Source organism: Calliphora vicina, chromosome 5 (assembly GCF_958450345.1).
Source record: "Calliphora vicina chromosome 5, idCalVici1.1, whole genome shotgun sequence".
Taxonomy (NCBI): domain Eukaryota; kingdom Metazoa; phylum Arthropoda; class Insecta; order Diptera; family Calliphoridae; genus Calliphora; species Calliphora vicina.
In genome coordinates, this window is record NC_088784.1 from 80921548 (window position 1) to 80940459 (window position 18912).

At 30.6% G+C, this 18912-nt stretch overlaps 1 protein-coding gene across 2 annotated transcripts; it reads right to left on the bottom strand.

Annotated features, from left to right (window-relative positions):
• Window positions 1–460: 460 nt before the first annotated feature.
• On the bottom strand, window positions 461–9090 carry LOC135960163 (serine/threonine-protein kinase meng-po). 2 transcript variants are annotated; one of them, XM_065511390.1, is made up of 7 exons: window positions 8611–9090; window positions 2964–3225; window positions 2798–2897; window positions 2536–2718; window positions 1738–2224; window positions 1303–1672; window positions 461–783 (listed from the first exon to the last, which is right to left on the bottom strand). In XM_065511390.1, the coding sequence occupies exons 1-7, from the start codon at window positions 8665–8667 to the stop codon at window positions 542–544; spliced, it is 1701 nt and encodes a 566-aa protein (XP_065367462.1). In that variant the 5' UTR covers window positions 8668–9090; the 3' UTR covers window positions 461–541. The 2 variants fall into 2 exon arrangements, with proteins under 2 accessions (XP_065367462.1, XP_065367461.1); XM_065511389.1 differs by having other exon boundaries at window positions 461–1672; window positions 8611–9069.
• Window positions 9091–18912: the final 9822 nt, after the last annotated feature.

Genomic DNA, 18912 nt, shown 5'->3' on the forward strand with positions numbered 1-18912 from the left:
TTCCTGATTATAAGATTTATCTGTTGATGTACTACTCACGTTTTCTGGACCCGTTGACTGCTGTATTGATTGGTTGTATTCCGTATGTTGAGTAAACAATGCAACAATTTTTTTGGAGTCTGATTTAGCTTTTTTCACCATTTTATTATGAACTTACTTTAACTTTATATCTAGATTATAAATTATTATTATTTTGGTCCTCTTTTTACTATATTTTGGTCCTCTTTTTACTATTATTAAAATAAGTATTAAAATTGAATTTACATATTTATATTTATATTTTATTATATGTATTGACAATAAAAAAAAAGTTTGAAAAAAATGTTCAAACATATGTTACTTGAAAAATACTTGAAAAAAAAGCTGAAATTAAAATTGAATTCCAGTAAAAATTCAACCACTTGAATTTTAGGTTTTTGTGTGCTTATTGGGTAACAATAAAAATACATAATTAAAAATATTATATTAAATATTAATATGTATATATTTAGTATAGGAGTATTTAAAGTGAGTGACTTTAAATTATCGTAATCGTAAATGTTCATTTTCTCCTTACATTATTTACCATCGGTCGATCGTACGCTGTATCTTTCATACTCGATGTCAAGGCTCCCGTATAGCCTCTCTGTTGCTGAGAGCTTTGTGTTCGTACTGTAGACGACAGGGTATTCTGTCGCATGAATGAGTTGGGTGTATTACCATTTAATTTACCATTCGATGTTGGCTGATACGAAGTATAAACATCATTATTAATTTCGGAAGATCCATAAGCACTGTCTTTAACTGGAGAATCATAATAAGGAGATTTTGCATTATTATTGTTGTTATATTGATAGGATGGCTGTGGTTGGTTGTTTGGGTACTGATTTTGCGAGGATGTTATTTGATTAGTATTGGAAGTATTGGTATTATTCATATTAATATTTAGATTTGCAGGCATTATGATGGGTGCAAAAGTTTGAAAAGAATTAGCCAGGCCCATAAAGGTAACAGATTTATTGTTGTTATTACTGTTAGATTGTTGGGCTGCAGTGTTTGGCGTATTCCATACAAAACTATTGTTGTTATCTAAAGTTGGAGTACTGGAAAATAGGGCGGCTCTGAGTGAATTCGAATTGGAATTTTGTAAAATACTTTTATTAGGTGTTAGAGAACGTCCCGTATTAACGCCAATCGAATTTTTAGTTGTAGCCAATTGTTGTGGAGTTGCCACAAAATCACCTCCCTGGGCTGGTGTTAATACTAAATTACTATTGCTAAGCGTTTGGTATGACAGTTGGTCGAGACTACCATTAAGCTCACCTAAACGATTAAGATCTGTACTATTGGAATTATAGATTTCCATGTTACTTGCTAGTAAATCGGGACGTGAGCCTAAGGTTAGAATACTACCGGCCAAACTATCGTTATTATTCATCATGGACATGTTACTGGCCGTTGAAAAGGGACTAGCTGATTTTTGTCTGGCAACTACACCCATTTCACTTGGACCTTGCTGTACCACTCCAGTACGTGGATCAAAATGTTTTTGATTGGCATCTTTTAAAGTAGTTTTAATTTCATTTGGTTTTTCTGTGGAGGGAGTGCGCAACGATGATATATGACCTCGAACTGGTTCTCGCGATACCGAAGAAGATGGCGATGATGCTGAATTGTTCTCATCAAGTTCCTCCTACAAATAGAAATAAGTTTTAAAGTATTCTTACATACATAGCTACATTTGTGTGATTTCCTTACCTCATCTTCTTCTGTTATTACAGATGACTCAATCCATTCTTTGATACGCATTTTCTTAGTATGCCTGTCAACATTTGTCTCAATGCCACAATCGGCCAAATTATATAGCAAACGATTCTTCTCATCAGGACTACTGTGAAATGAATACATAGACGGACACAGTTCATCTGTTTCATATTCAGCCATTTCCTTTTCTGCCGTCTTTGCCAACCAACGATCATCCAAAAATTTTGTCAAGTCGGTGAGATTTTTCGGTCTTTTGTCTGCTCTGGGCTCCAGAAATCTCTTGAACATACGTTGTGCTTTTGACGATAGAAGTTTAAATAACTTTGGTGTACGTCGTATCGCCAACATCATGGTATTCTGCCAGATTAAATAGCGCACATAACGAGGATCATCGGATGCAGCTTTTTGCCATGGCAAACAGCCTGTTAGACATACGAATATAACAATGGCAAATTGCCAAACATCGTGACTGGGATCGGCTCTGTAATAATCAGAATATTTGTAAAAATTAATAAATATGTTTCGAATTGTGTTAATTATATAGTGTGAAATTAAATGAAACCATGTTTTCTTCATTAGTTTTGTTTTGCTTTTAATCATTTACAAAATTAATGGAAAAAAAACTTGATAAAGTAATTTTGTAATTGTTTTGAATTGAAGAAAAATTTAATGATTTAATAAGGAATTAATTTTATAGAGAATTAATTCACTACGTTTAAAGTACTAAGGAATTTTTTAATGGAGGAATTAATTCTATCGAACCTTTGCATATATGCATGTATATATACTCACTTATAAGTTCCCTCAGGTTTTATATCTAATACTTCTGGTGGACTATAGGGCAGCCATTCATTGCGTCTTTCGACGACTGTACCAGTCTGATATGATTCTCCGAAATCGCATAATTTGACACGTGAAAAATCGGAACGATATATCAAAACATTATCCAGTTTAACATCACGATGGACTATGTCTCTATATGGGGTAACATGAAAATACAATAACTTTTAAAAATAAGATTAACTGTGATGTATTTCATAACGAATAGTCCTACTTTGAATGCATGTAATCTAAAGCAGAAGCAATTTGTTTGGCCACCCGCTTACTATAAACTTCACCAACTCCCGTATCGGTGACATTAGAAGTAAGATCACCTAAAATTTATAAAACAAAATTTAAGTTATTTTTATATTCAATGAAATACATAATAATATTCTTACCCAGTGGTGCATATTCTTGAGTGAAAACATAAAAGCCGGCTGTCTCAAAGGCCACATCATATGTCGTCACAATATTTCGATGTATGCCCAAATGTAGACCATAATGAAATTCTCTATAAAAGTCTCTTAATGATACATATGGTTTGGGAACTGCTTTCAAAACCATTTCTGTATGTGAGGCCCGATGTTCGACCAACAATATTTTGCCAAACCATCCTTCGCCAACGATTTGTAATATATCAAACTCATCGACCAAATGTATCTGGAATATATTTTTAACATACACAAAAATAATTATTTACAATTGTATAAACATAAATATGAAATCAAAGTTTTATTAAATATATTAATTATACCTACTACATAATAAGCCACTGAGCGAAATAAAACAAAATTTGTTTGTTTCTATTTACAAATTCTCTGTTAGGTATTTTTGTATATGGAGAATATTGCAAAAGAAAATGTTGATATTTGGCATAGATTGGCTACATGCCAAAACAAATTTTATGTCAAAACATATTGAATATATTCGAAATTAAATGATTTTGCTTTTACTTAGTTATATGCATTTTTAAATGTGTTGAATAAAATCAACATTATTGTTGTTATTTTTTATATCAATTCGCACTATACGAATTGATATGAAACACGATTTATAACTGAATTGTTAGTGAAAGGGTGCAAGTGAGAAAATCAAATATTTAATTATTTGCAATAATAATTAATTTGTATAAATATTTACCACCTGTTTTCGTATTTATTTGGTTGTTTCAAAGTTCAACAAATAAGAAGAAATTTATTGATGAATATTATGATTTATTACTTCACTGCAGATTAATGAAAAAAAATCAATTAAGCGAACTATTTAGTTTGAATGTTGAATAGTAGTATTATAGAGCTAACTGAATTAAATAGTTTATTTTACAAAATTTTTAACTTTAATTAGAGACCTAAATCCACGAATTAGGATTTAACCCCGAGTGACTATTTCTTGTTTACAAACCTGAAGAAATGGCTCGGCGGAAAAGTTTGGACTCCAACGATTAAATCATCTCATAAACAAATACCTATTTTTATGACCTCGACAAATCTTTTTTGGAAGGAATATTTAATTTGGATGTGCTGTATTTAATTTGAATTTTAATTTAATAGCTAAAACTAAATAATGCAAAATTTGATAACGAGAGCCTTTTTAAACCGTTGAGAGCAAATTATATTTTCAACAAGATATGAAACATCAAAATTAAAGGAAAAACAATTAAGAGTATTATATTCGGCTGTGTCGAATCTTATATACCCACCACCAATATTATTTATTTATCGATAGTAGGGTTTTTATCCCGGGAATTCCCGGTACAAATTTCCTGGGAATTTAGCCAATTTTTCACTACCCGATTCCCGGGATTTTTAGTCGGGAATCCCGGGAATTAAAAACTGACGAAAATACATAGAAAACAAGTTAGAACTCTGTTTTTTTCACCAAGAAACAGTGAAAAGTTTTTTACAGTTTTTTGCTTATATCTTGGCAATAATAGACCTCTTATTATTGTTATTTATTTGAGGTTTTTCGTATGAAAATTTAAAAAGAGAATTACTTATTTATATAATTTATTTCTTATTGAATCATTATAATTTCTTTATGTTTCTTCTTCAAATCCATTACAAAATAGCTTTAATAATTTATTAAATGACTAAATTTTCTTCAATTAAAATCTAGTACAAAAAGGTATAAGACAATTTTTTCAATTAATTTTGTAAATGATTTGATTTAACAGAAATTTAATCATTCAAAGTTTGAATAAATTCTGTTATTAATTAACTTTAAAATTAATTCAGTTTAAACAAAGGCTTTGGAATGAATCTAAAAAATTAAATATTAGGAATGCATTTATGGAATGAAAGGCTGACATTTTTTAATTACGGATTAAGATTTTAGTGAATTAAGCTAAAAATTTATTAATTAATTTGAAGCTCTGATATTTAGTAATTATAACACTAAGTTTTATAAGAAATTTGTCTATACTATTCCTAATTTACAGTATCATTATATTTTTCGGGAATAGCGGAGTACCCGGGAATGTAGAAAAAAATTTCCCGATTCCCGGGAATCAAAAAAGGTCGGGAAATTAAAAACCCTAATCGATAGTCACAGAATCAAACAAATTTGTGTTAAATTTTGTATCAATATCGATATATACGTTTTATCTACATATGTATCTTATATGGGAGACATGACCAATTATGATCTGATAAAAACCCATAGTTCGATATTTATTAGATTTTTATTTATTTTAATGTGTCGTTATAAGAGATATCAAAAAAGTTATTTTATAACAGTTATTTTGTAACTTTAAAAATACAAATCCATCTAACCCCCATTAACACGAAGTCTGGTTATGCCTTAACTAATAGTTATACTGTCGGTTAAAATTATTTTTGTATGAAAACTGTCAGAATAACTATTAGTTAAAACATAACCAGACTTGGTGAGGGGTAACAGGAAAAAAATCCGCTGTTTTACTATAAAAAAATAAAAAAAAGTTATAAAAATTTGAGAAAATTTTGTCATTAAAAAATCGTTTTTGGTACGAAAGAAATGTTATCATAAATAGCATGGAGCTAGCCCCAAAATTTGGTTATAGCTCTACTACACATTATATCAGATATACTAAATAAGAAAAATACTGAAGAAAATAAGCGTAATGAGTTTTATTTTCTGATGGGAAAAATAAAACTCCTCAAATGTGTTTTATTTCATGACGGCTAATTAATGTGCTGATTTTCTATAGCGAACGAGTACTTTGAGTGGCAATTTAACATGTGTTTTGTTATTGTAACAAAAACAAAATACATGAAAAACGTCCACTCAAAACGCTCATTCGCTATAGAAAAGCAGCACATAAAACTCTCATTTTAAGCGTTTCAACCGAACTTTTATTTTTTCATTGACTGTTAACTTTGGATTTGAGATCTTTTTTTCAATATCACCATAGATTCTGAAAGAGCACTTCAATACGAAGCAATTACAGAATAGATCTCCCTTGACTCTAACTAGAGAATTTTTGAGTTTAAATTTTCTGGATAACCGTTATTCACTGTCCCTGGTCTTATCTGATGTCAAAAGTTGAAAATTATTTTCAATTTGAAACTTTTTAAATTCTATACTTTGGTCAATATACCATTAATTTCTATTGGCGCTCAGTTTTATCAAATAGATTCAGATATACACATCTGCTCAAAATAATAGATACACCTAATTGGAAAAAAATTAAATGGCGGTAACATTGAAAATTTCCTCGCAAGCGTTAAGAATACATCATATTATTAAATGTATTTACTTAACACATGTCTATATATTGAGTGTATGACTTAAAAATGCGGTATTTTTTTCGAGTTTTTAGCTTTTATTTTGAAATATAAATTTATTCAAAGTATTGGCCATTATTAGCTATGACCTTTTCCCATCTTTTTGGCAACATATGGATTCCGAGCCAAAAGAACTGCTCATCTTTTGAGGTCAAAAACGAATCATGCCAATTTCGAAAACTTTGCGTATCTGCATCGATCGAAAGAAATAATAGGTCGACGGGGCTCGGTCTGGACTATGAAGCTGTTTAGACAAAACTTCCTAACCACTTCATTCTAAATACTTTTTAGCGGGTATTGCATGTGGCAGCGCGTTGTCATGATGAAATATTACGGTTTTATGTCTGGCCGCATATTCTGGGCGTTTTTTGGACAATGCTCCCTTCAAACGAATCAGTTCGGTACAGGTTTCCTGTGATGGTCTGGTCAGATTTCAGCTTGAGTACCTTCCAATGAGTATGTAAGCTCTTGTTTTACAATAATCTTCATGGAGTTCATGCCTCCAATTTTTTTAAATATTTGTTTTCGTTTTTGTAAAAAAAAAATTAGTTTCGTGTTTTTGTTAAACAAGTACAAACTTTCATTCAGAGTAGATAGTTCAATAGGATATATAATTTCGACAAAATATCCATATATTTTTGGAAAATAGATATTATTATACCCTTCACCAAGGGTATATATAAGTTTTTCATTGTAATTTGTAATTTCAACATTATTCAGCCGACCCCAAAAAGTATATATTATTCTGGATCTATGTAACTGACTCTACTTTGACTACTTTGGACCAGCTACCAGACAAAATCATTGTAATCAAAAAGGACACGAACGTGTTAAAATAACTAGTAACGTAGCTAGTTATGCAACTAGTTGTCACTCTAAATGATAGGTTAAGCGACTAGTTCGTGACAGTTTCCTAGAACTGGTGAGTAAGATAACGCATAGCAGAGTATAGCGCTCTTAAGCTACGTTTCCGCAAACAAAGTAATCGGCACCGAAAACGAAATTCCATACATTTGCAACGAAAAAAAGTTCGTTTCAGAAATCGGCAACGAAAATTGGGAACGAAACTGCACCGAACAGTAACGAAAAACCTGTCATTTGGGGCCGGAACGAAAACAAATTCAAGCAGGTTGTTTTCGGTGCTGTAGGAACGAAATTATTTTAATTATTTTTTTATTTCAAATTTAAAGAAAATCAAAATGAATAAAAAAAAATAAATTTTCTTTATTGGAAGAGGAAAAAATAATAGATTTTGTAAAAAATAATGAAATTCTATTTAATGTGCGACATCCAAAATTAAAAAAATAATTTCGTTTTTGTTTTATGACACAACGCACCCAACTGAAACAAAACCAATTCAGAAACGAGACGGTGACGAACACCAACGTTTATCAGATTCAGTTTTCGTTATCGGCGCAGATTACGGTGTATGCGGAAACCCAGCTTTACTTGTTTTTATACCCTACACCACCATAGTGGGGAGGATATTATGCGTTTGTGCAGATGTTTGTAACGCTCAAAAATATTAGTCTAACACCCACCTTAATCACTTTCTGAGTCGATTAAACGATGTCCGTCTGTCCGTCTGGTTGGCTGGCTGGCTGTCCATGTAAACCTTGTGCGCAGAGTACAGGTCGCAATTTTGAAGATATTTCGATCAAATTTGGTACATATTATTTTCGGCCCAAGGACCAAGCCTATTGAAGCTGGCTGAAATCAGTACATTATTTCACCTAGCCCCCATACAAATGTCCTTCCGAAATTGGACTTTATCGTCATTAATGTTTAATTTATAAATGTATCTCCACAAATTGCGCTCCAAATGAGTTTTATATATACAAAATTCATGTCACCAAATTTTGTTACGATCGGTCCATAATTAGTCATAGCTTCCATATAGACCCGCTTCCGAAAATCACTTTAACGTGCATAAATCGCTTAAAAATGTTGGTATACTCACAAAATTCAACATAGTAAACTTTCATATAGACATAAATCACACGACCTAATTTCATGGTGATCGGTCCATAATTGGTCATAGCCCCATATAAGGCCCACTTCTGAAAATCACTCAAAAATATAAATTATTGAAATTTTAAAAGAAAAATGTTTTTGCTCTTTTACTTAGTGTAGGGTATTATATGGTTGGGCTTGACCGACCATACTTTCTTACTTGTTTTTAAATCGATTAAAAAATTACGACGTTAGAATTCGTCAAGTGCGAAAAGTGACTTAACAAATAATCTTTTGCTGCACCACAGTGTAATTAATTTTAACTCACCTTTTCTAATTCGAATTCACGAATTTTATGAATGTTCCCTCGGGGTTTCTTCGACATGTTTGATGAATCAGCTAAGATATATCATTGGATTTTTATGAAGATTGTGTAATTGTTCTGCTTAATAGTTGTTTAATAATATTTTATGATTTATAAAGCAAATGTTTTGTTGTTGTTACAAATATTTGTTTATTCTGTTTTTCCAAAAATATTTACATTTATTTTACCAATATAAACACAGATATTTCAAATAAGTGTATGTACATATATGAGTATTTTACTTGCACGTTTTTTTTTCTTTGAAAATTGTAAAATACCACCGTGTTTCAAATTTTTTATTATTTATAACTAAATACACAGACACACATGTACAATTGCAACGACTCGACACACTTTTTGTTCGAAAAACAACAATATTTTTTTTTGTTTTTTATATAGTGATTTATTTTTAGGAATTTGAATTAAATGATAATTTTATTTTAATAATTATATTTGAAATTCTGTTTTTTTTTTTGCTTTAAATTTTTAGTTAAATTTAGCTTATTTTTTAAAAAATTTATCTTGACATTTTCTTATTTTTCTTATATTTTTGTTGGTGAACATTTAAGTAAAGTTATTTTTTTTTTTATTTCTATGATGAATTTTTAACAATAATTTCCTGGAAAATAAAATTAATTTATGATAATTAATTAAAACACAATTTTCTTCGTAGACTTTTGAATGTACACATTTTATTAATGGCCCATTTCAACGTGTGCTTGGCTGGCTGACTGGCATTTAAAATGTGCACATGTCCTTTGTTATAATAAAATTTTGTGTTTTTTGTGTCTTTATTGTCCAAAGATGTAAAAAAGAATAATAATCGAGCATTAAATGTTGATTTAATGAACAAGGAAGTATTAATAAACAATTAAATACTTATTATTAAACAGATTTTTTTTTTAAATTTTTATTTGCTCTTGTGATTTCTGGACTATGACAGACATAAAGATTAATTTTTGATGTTAATGTTCACATAAAATAAATTTTAAATATCTATAGAATCCTTTCATGTTAAAAGTTTCTATAATGTATCGATAATCAATTTGACGGCAATACAATTGTTTCTATAATGACGCTTCTAAAATGTTGAATTTTTTACCAACAAAGCGTCATATGCCGGAAGTTTTACTTCTTTAATTTGATAAAAGAGCCGCTGAAGTACACCGATTCCTCATCAAAGCTTATGGTGAATGTGTTCCAACAGTTTCAATGTGCGAGAGATGGTTTGTTGAGTTCAGAAGTGGTGATTTTGACATGGAAGACAAAGATCGCCCAGATTAGCCAAAAATGTTTGAAGACCAGGAACTGGAGGCACTACACCATGAAAATTGTTGTAAAACTCAACAAGACTTTGCAAAATCATTGGGAGCTACTCAAGTAGCAACATTCATCCAAATTCAATAAATGATGCTTGAACGCTACAAAAGAAAATTTTTTCGCGCCGAATCATTACTTGCGATACATTACGTTAATCGGAAGTGTAAGAGATCGTATGTGAAGCTCGGCCAACCAGCCGAATCGACACCAAAGCCAAATATCCATGGCGCTAAGGAAATTCTCTATATTTGGTGGGGGCAAAAGGGTTCTATCTATTATAAGCTGCTAACCAGACCATCACAGGGAACCTGTACCGAACGCAACTGATTCGTTTGAAGCAAGCATTTGCCCCAAAACGCCCCGACCATGCGGCCAGAGATGAAACCATCATGGCAACGATCGGCCACATGTTGCAATATCTGTTAAAAAGTATTTAAAATGAAGTGGTGGGGAAGTCTTGTCTCACTTATTTATAGTCCAGACAGTGCCCTGTCCTACTATTATTTGTTTCGATCGATGCAGAACGCTCCCTCTGGGATACCTTTCTTTGGAACAGAGTATTCGAAATTGGCTTGATTCGATCTTGGCCTCAAAAGATGAGCAGTTCTTTTGGCTACACAGAGAAAACAGATTCGTAATAGCAACCGAATTGGTTGTCAATCGAATGATTCGGTAGCAAACATAGATTTTTTCGGTTCTATCCACAGAAAGTCAGTTGATAAAGAAGAATTTCGGTTGAAGCAACCAAACTTTTGTTGCCACAACTGTAAAATTCGGTCTCTAAGGCAGAATCATTCGATTGGCAACAAATTCGGTTGCTATTACGAATCTGTTTTCTCTGTGTAGGAACTCATATGATTCCAAAAAGATGGGAAAAGGTCATAGCTAACAATGGCCAATACTTTGAATAAATTTATACTGTATAAATGTTTCAAAATAAAAGCTAAACATTTGTTTTATTAATGTAATAGTCCTTTTAGTTATATAACAGACCGTGAAGAAAATGCCGAAGATTTGAAAATAGTGAATTTTTCGCACAGGCCTAAATTTTTAAATCTTCATACAATTTACATATTTTGAGCATTGAAGAACAGAAAACACATAAAATTGGAAAGTGCAAAGGCAGCTTAACAATAATATTGAACCATTTCTGTGTTATTTGACAAGAATTTAAAAATCACTCATTGTGTCCTAAAAGACATAACCCCCCACCAATGGCACACGATACAAAAAAAAAATAGAATTAATTTGATCTAATTTTAGTTTTTATACAAAAAAAAAAACAAAAACCCCAACCCAATTCATTCATACTTGTATAATGAATATTACATGTTTTTTTTTGTTGTTAACGACAGTAAACACTTCTGTGTGAGATACGATCGAATATTTAGTTAAAAACATAACATAATCTATAGTATATATTAAGTACATGTTAGAAATCTTGGCACAATTTTTAATAGAAACAAACAGCTTTGCATGAGTGACACACGGTGTGGTGTGGTTCAAAATATAAGTTTAAACAAATGTATTAACAAAAAATAAATAAATAGAAACACAAGAATAATATGTATACATACATATAGAAATAAACAATATAAACAAAAAAAAGTATTATTCTCTGTATTTTATAGATTTATAAGGTAAATCTTCGAAAATATTTATATTGTGTTGATACATAAGAAGAGTATTAACAAAAATTTAAAAGAATTTTATTACTGTGAGCCTTTTATTTTTAATCTTTTTCTATAATTTGCATTTTGATACCCACCGTCAAAAAAGATGGGAGTGTATTTATTTTGTCATTCCGTTTGTAACATAACGAAATATTGGTCGTAGAACCAAAAAGTATATAAAAGTATGTCTGTTCGTGTTTTCGTTTGTCTGTCTGTTGAAAACACGATAGGGCCAAAACAAAAGGAGGTTGCTGACTAATACACTCTCTGTTGAAATGGTTTGTTAGGTATTGAAAATGGGCAATATCATGATATCACCTAGCCCCCATACAAATGTCCTCCCGGAATACTGTTTGAGCAGTCATAAATATGTTGATTATGCGGCAATCCTGATAAAATTTTGAACAAATTAATTTTAAGCACTCTGAAATTATACTGTAAATTATGGCTAAAATCGGGCAATAATTGTCCCTAGTCCCCATACAAGGTTCCCCTCAGAAAATTACTTGAATCTAAGTCAAACTTTATTAAGGAAAGTGGATTAGAAAGAGAAATAATTGTATATCTAATGGATTTTCACGCAACACATTTTTGGAACCAGGTCTTTTTTCTACCTCTAACAAAAAATGGGGCAAGGATGGGCAGTTGGAAATTTTTGCATTAGATGAAGGAATAATAGTTTTTTTTTATTTTCCACCATAATTGAGAAATATTGAAAAAATGTATAGTTGGTAAATATCGATTTACCTGGACAAACACAAAGCAAACAGTACTTTTTTTATTATTTATTTATTTATTAATAAATAGATCTATCAATAAAATTAAAAAGAATTACGATCCGTTACCTAGTTTTCGAGATACAGTATCTGAAAGCGGACCAAATTACCTGAAAATGGACTGTTTTTTTGAACACTGAAAATCAACTTTGAACGGCTATATCTTCTGAACCAAAAATCCGATTGTAATAATAGTAGCATATTTGGAATCACTGGTTTATTAGGGGCACATGAAATTATTGATTTCGCGTCGTACGGACGAAAATTTGGTTCTATTTTTTGGGTAGGACTGATTTTGCCTATTTTCAATACCTTAATGATTGGATAATTTCATCTCTAGGTCAGAACAAAATACACACAATCCTGCTCCCAAGTAGGAACTCACTATACAAAAATTATGTCTTCTTTAAAGAACAGAGCTTACCCCTACCTTACTGCAGACTTGATTTTTATATGGTGAGTTCCCACTTGAATGCAGGTTGGTTTATGTTTTATTATATTTTAAGCATAACTTATGTGAAGATGTGGATCCGATTTAGTATAATATGAGCAAATAAATATTAAATAAAATTTGCGAAAATCAATACAAAACATTTTTCCTCCTTTTAAACGCGTTTTCGACTTTTTTAAATATTCAAAGAGCTATGACTCTGTTGTTCAATTTAAAAATTTAAAAAAAATATAAAAAACCAATATCTGACAATATAGGGGTATTATGGACCGATCCTATATTTAGGTTCATATAAAACTTGTTTATGTCCAATTTCATCATCAGCAAAGTTGTTAAGCTCAGCGCCGGCTACAACATAGTCAATAAAGGAAATCGGTATTTTTGGTCTTCCTTAAGTGGGACGCTAGAAAATCAGCTTTTCATAATTTTTTTCTCAAAACTCAATTAAAATCATCTACTAATGGAGAACGTGCTAATGCCCTCTCTCCATGTGAAACTGGGTATCGTCAAAAATTGCATCAAGTATATTCTCGAAAACTTCAGCAAGCAGCTATCCTCCATCAAGTGGTCATGTTCATGGAAAAGCGATAAAAAGGCAAAAGGCTGGAAATTTGTTGGTAGTCCCATAAGACGTACGATACCGACAATGAAGAAGATACAATTGGAGTTTCCTCCGAGGGAATTGTGACATTAACTAAAGGTACGGTCACACATGGCAAATATTTGCTCAAAAAACCGTAACCACTTTTTTAAGCACAAATTTGTTTGACGTGTTTGCTCTTACAAGTGTTTTGTAAGATCAAACAGCATCAAATAAAATAAAACTAGATATTTGTTTTGAATTGTCTTAAGTAAAATGAGTTTTTGACAATAAATAAAAGAATTAAAATATATTTTATTTAGCGGTTACGTCTTTTTCGTCAAATATTTGCCATGTGTGAACGTACCTTAAGTTAACTAATTAAATACAATTGATTATTTTCCAGAAAACATATCCTCATCCGACACAGACTCCGAGGAAGAAGGCGAACCATCAAGCAAGAAAGTAAAGAAAAGAAAGGGTCTGGTAGTCTTAATTGAATACTTTTTAATTTTTTTTAATTGAGTTTTGTTAGATAACTTACGAAAAAGGCTACCTCCTTTCGTTTGGGCCTTACCGTGGCAGACAGACGGACGGACATAGCTATCGTCTTACAATCTTATGAGAACCCAGAATATGTGAACCTAATACAATTATTTTGGTGTGATACAAACGGAATGACAAAATCAATATCCCCCTCATTTATTTTGATGGTGGGTATAAAAAATGTCTGAATACAAATTGTGGTGGTCCATACCAAAACGCAATAATTCAACTTTAAAATTTTGGTTTGAATAAATTTAATTTAATGAACCACTACATTTGGTATTGAATTGCAGTAAAATTATTGATATGGTTTTTAACAATTATTGCAACTTAAAAAGTGGAATTATTGCGTTTTGTTATGAACCCCCTCAGTTCTTGCAAATCAACTCCACGGTATCATTTACATGTATTACGGTTGAAAACTGTACTTTGGTACTCATTTTGTGAAACTATTAGACAAATGTGAAAACAATAAAATTTATAAAAATATTACAGTATTTTGCATAAAAATGTCTTAGGTATCAAAACATTTCGTTTTATAAAATAAAGCCTTTAACTTTCTAATTTATTTTGTTTCCAATATCAATATCGTTAATTTTTTATTTTGAAAAAATTCACTTTCATTTCAAAATAGTTTAGCTTTAGACACAGAACACTTTTATATATATTTGTTTAAGATCTCATTAAATCCGTGACCTAGGAAATTACCGAGTATTAAAATTGTCCATTCTGTGATGTATTTACTGTTGTGGTATTTCATTGTATTATATATACATGATCATGTCACTGTCGGCATTCTTAAAAACAATATATATGCTCGTTCACAATAATTTCGAAATAAAAAAAATTAACAAAAAAAAAAGGAAAATCCGCAAACTTGTAGTTTTTGTATATATTTTTTGTTTTATATTTTTGTCTTCATACGAAACAAAAAAATTCTTTTTGTATGAACAATTTTATGTTTGAGACACAAAACAGAACGAAAATCTTATATAAAAGACACTCTAAATAAATATGTACATATACATATCTAAAAAAATTATGAATGATTTCAAAATTTATATTAATATGCAGTTTAGTTGGGTTCGTTTACAACCCATCTAATAATTCACTTTGATGCTTGTGTTAATTTAATTACGTTGTTTAAAAATCGTTTAAATTATTTTGTGTTTTTTTTTGGGGTAAATTTTCAAATGTTTCTTTACAGATATTTCAAATTAAAAATATATTATTTTTAATCGCATTTTCATTATATTTTTCATTTATGATTTCTTTTTTTTTTTTGTTGGTTTTTTGTTTTACTATAAGTAGTGGTGGTGGGCTATTTTTAAAATGCAATTTCAGGCACTCAGAATGCGTAGTTTTACCGAGCAGACAATTTTCATTTTATTTTTTAGACCGAACCGTAGGAAAATCTAGAGAAAACTGGTGTAGAAATGGAAAATGATTTCGAAAATGGTTTGCTGAAAATTGTGTGTTTTTCTTTTTTTGCTGAAGATGTATAACCCAGCAATATTTTTAGAGATCGAAGAGAGGAATTGATTGGTATTTATAAACAATTTTTAAATTTATCAATGATTTATTCAACTTTAAAATTTATTTAAGAATAAAGTCTTATCAAAATATTAAAATATAAGATTTATAAAATAAGAATTTTATTATGGAATCACCGATGACCTATTTTGGATTTGATCTACATAAATTTTTATTTGCCCCAACTTTTTATTTGTATTTTTGTATTACGTTTTGCTGGGTTCAAAAAATTAAGAAAATAATGTTTTCTTTTTCTTGTTTCATAGAGAATTTCCGTTGAAATTTTCGAAATGTTCGTATTTTAATATTTGAAATAAACAATTTTAGCTTTCGCTCATTTTCTCTCACAATAGATCTCACATTTTCGGGAATTTTCATTTCATTGTGTTGCTCATAAAATGCCGCAAACATAATATGAAACACACTTTTATTAGCCTTTAGCAACCGTTTTCGGTTTATTTTCTTTGTATTTAAATACAAATTTATTTTAATTATTTGCTTTTGGTTATTTTGAATTCAATTTCATATATTTTTTTTGGTAGCAGACATACTGCTAGACACAATCGTCATCGACAACGACCCCATGCCACATGGACAGAAATGAGAATGTGTTGAAATTTATATGAAATTATAAAATAAATAAATTTAACAATTAATTGAAATCTGAATGTTGTTAAAACGATTTTAATGAAATTTCAATAATTAAAATTGGGAATTGTAATGGTAATTTTAAATTCGTAAAATATAACAAAGTCATTGTTCGAGGTCTATATTTGGTTAAAATATTTGCAATTATCTAATAACAAAGAAAAATCCATTGTTCTGATCTTTATCTTTAGACAGTAAAGAAGAATAAAGTACAAATCACTCAGAACTATTAACTCTTTGCCGTTTAGTGGTCACTTATCTAACCACCTTTTTTAAAGTCGTTTATACATTTTTAAGTGACATCTATTGACTTTTTGCTAAACAATTAAATAAAAGTACCTTAGAAGAGTGAAAAAGTACCATTAGTTCTCCCTATGTTTGATTCTGATGCACATCAGCTAACTTTTATGTCGATAAGTTTAATAATTGAAACATTTGTACAATATAAACTCATTCAAAGTATTGGCTATTGTTAGCTATGAACTTTTCCCATCTTTCTGGCAACATATATATTCTGAGTCAAAAGAACTATTCATATTTTGAGGCCAAGAACGAACCAATATCGGATACTCTGTTCCAAAGTGAAGCGTATCGAGAGAGCGTTCTGCATCGATCGAAAGAACTGTTCATATTTTGAGGCCAACAACGAATCAAGCCAATATCGGATACTCTGTTCCAAAGCGAAGCGATCTCAGAGAGATCGTTCTGCATCGATCGAAACAAATAATACACCATTTTTCATTGAAATTAAGAAAATTCCAAATGAAATTGAGAATTTCCATTTTAAATTGAGAAAATTCCAATTAAAATTGCGAATTTCATCTTTAAATTGAGAAAATTCCAAACGAAATTGAGAATTTCCATTTTAAATTGAGAAAATTCCAATTGAAATTGAGAATTTCCATTGGAAATTGAGAAAATTTCAAATGAAATTCAGAATTTCCATTTGAAATTGAGACAATTCTAAATGATATTGAGAAATTCTATTTAAAATTGAGAACATTCCAAATGAAATTGAGAAAATTCTAAATTAATGTGCTGTTTTTCTATAGCGAACGAGTACTTTGAGTGAAAATTTAACATGTGTTTTGTTATTGTAATAAAAACAAAATACATGTAAATCGTCTACTCAAAGCACTCGTTCGCTATAGAAAAACAGCACATAAATTTCAATTTGAATTTCTCAATTTAATTTGAAATTTTCTCAATTTCAATTGAGATTTTCTCAATCTAAAATGGAAATTCACAATTTCATTTGGAATTTTCTCAATATCATATGTAATGTTCTCAATTTCAATTAAAAATGGTGTAGTCGGACAGGGCACGGACTGAACTATAAAGCGGGCGAGGCAAAACTTCCCAACCACTTCATTCTAAATACTATTTAACAGATATTCCAACATGTGGCCGAATGTTGTCATAGTGTACTATTACGGTTTCATGTCCGGCCGCATATTCTGGGCGTTTTGCGGCCAATGCTTTAAACAAGTCAGTTGCATTTGGTACAGGTTCCCTGTGATGGTCTGGTCAGATTTCAGCAGCTCATAATATATAGAATGTTTTTGTCCCCACCAAATACAGAGAATTATATTAGCACCATGGATATTTGGCGTTGTTGTCGATTCGCTGGTTTGTCGTGTTTCACATACGATCTGTTACGCTTCAGGTTATCGTAATGGATCCATTTTTCATCACAAGAAATGACTTTCTTTTATAGCGGTCAAACATCATTACGGCCATGCAAAATCGTATTTCCAGGTCTTCAATTCGTATGGTATCCAATTTCCCTGTTTTTGGATGAATCATGCTCCTTGAGTAGCTCCCAATGATTTTGCAAGCTCTTGTTGAGTTTGACAACAATCATCATAGAGTAATGCCTCCAATTCTTGGTCTTCAAACTTTTTTGGCTGACCTGGGCGACCTTTGTCTTCCGTGTCAAAATCACCACTTTTGAACCGAACAAACCATCTATCGCACGTTGACACCGATATAATATATTCACCATAAGCTTTGGTGAGCAATTGGTGTGCTTCAGCTGTACTTTTTTTCAAATTAAGGAAGTCAAGCAAAACTTGACGTTGCACACTGTGGTAAATCACAAATCTAGCTGGACAAAATTAAAAAATAAATGTCTGGCAATATTCCTTCTGATCATTTAATGAGCTTCTCAATACAATAGGGAACTGTAATTCATGTTTTGTTTTTTTGGTTTTTAGCTCCGATTAGGAAAAACTAAGCTTTGTGAGAAGATCAGAAATTTGAAAAAATAAAATATTTCTTTTTTTTTCAAGTAGAGTTAAAGCTGTTTATTCCGCTGTAAAACTATATTTGGGTTAATCTGTCAAGTGTTCACTTTAAAGTAAATCAAAAACATCTTGCGCATTTTTGCGACCGCCATACATTTTTTTTCACTTTTCCAGTATGACCTACACAAAGAAAAAATAAAATATTTCCTTTGTTCAAGTAGAATTAAAGCTGTTTATTCCGCATAGTTCTGGTGTAAAATTATATTTTAGTTAATCTTTCAAGTATTCACTTCAAAGTAAATCAAAAACATCTTGCGCATTCTTGCGACCGCCATAAATTTTTTCACTTTTCCAGTATGACTTCTACTTTTTCACGAAAGAAAATTTTTGAAGAATGGGTAAAAACTCCCAAAATACATTGCGAAAAAAAAGTTTGTTTTTTTATAATCGTTTATATATTTGAACTCATTTTTTATATGATTCATAAGTGAGA

Excerpts from the sequence above, each read along its gene's own strand:
- LOC135960163 (XM_065511389.1), bottom strand. The coding sequence starts at position 8,667 with ATGTCGAAGAAACCCCGAGGGAACATTCATAAAATTCGTGAATTCGAA. Across the intron at positions 2,898-2,963 it reads TCAAGAATATGCACCACTGG|GTGATCTTACTTCTAATGTC; the intron begins GTAAGAATATTA and ends TATAAATTTTAG. Across the intron at positions 1,673-1,737 it reads TAATAACAGAAGAAGATGAG|GAGGAACTTGATGAGAACAA; the intron begins GTAAGGAAATCA and ends TTCTATTTGTAG.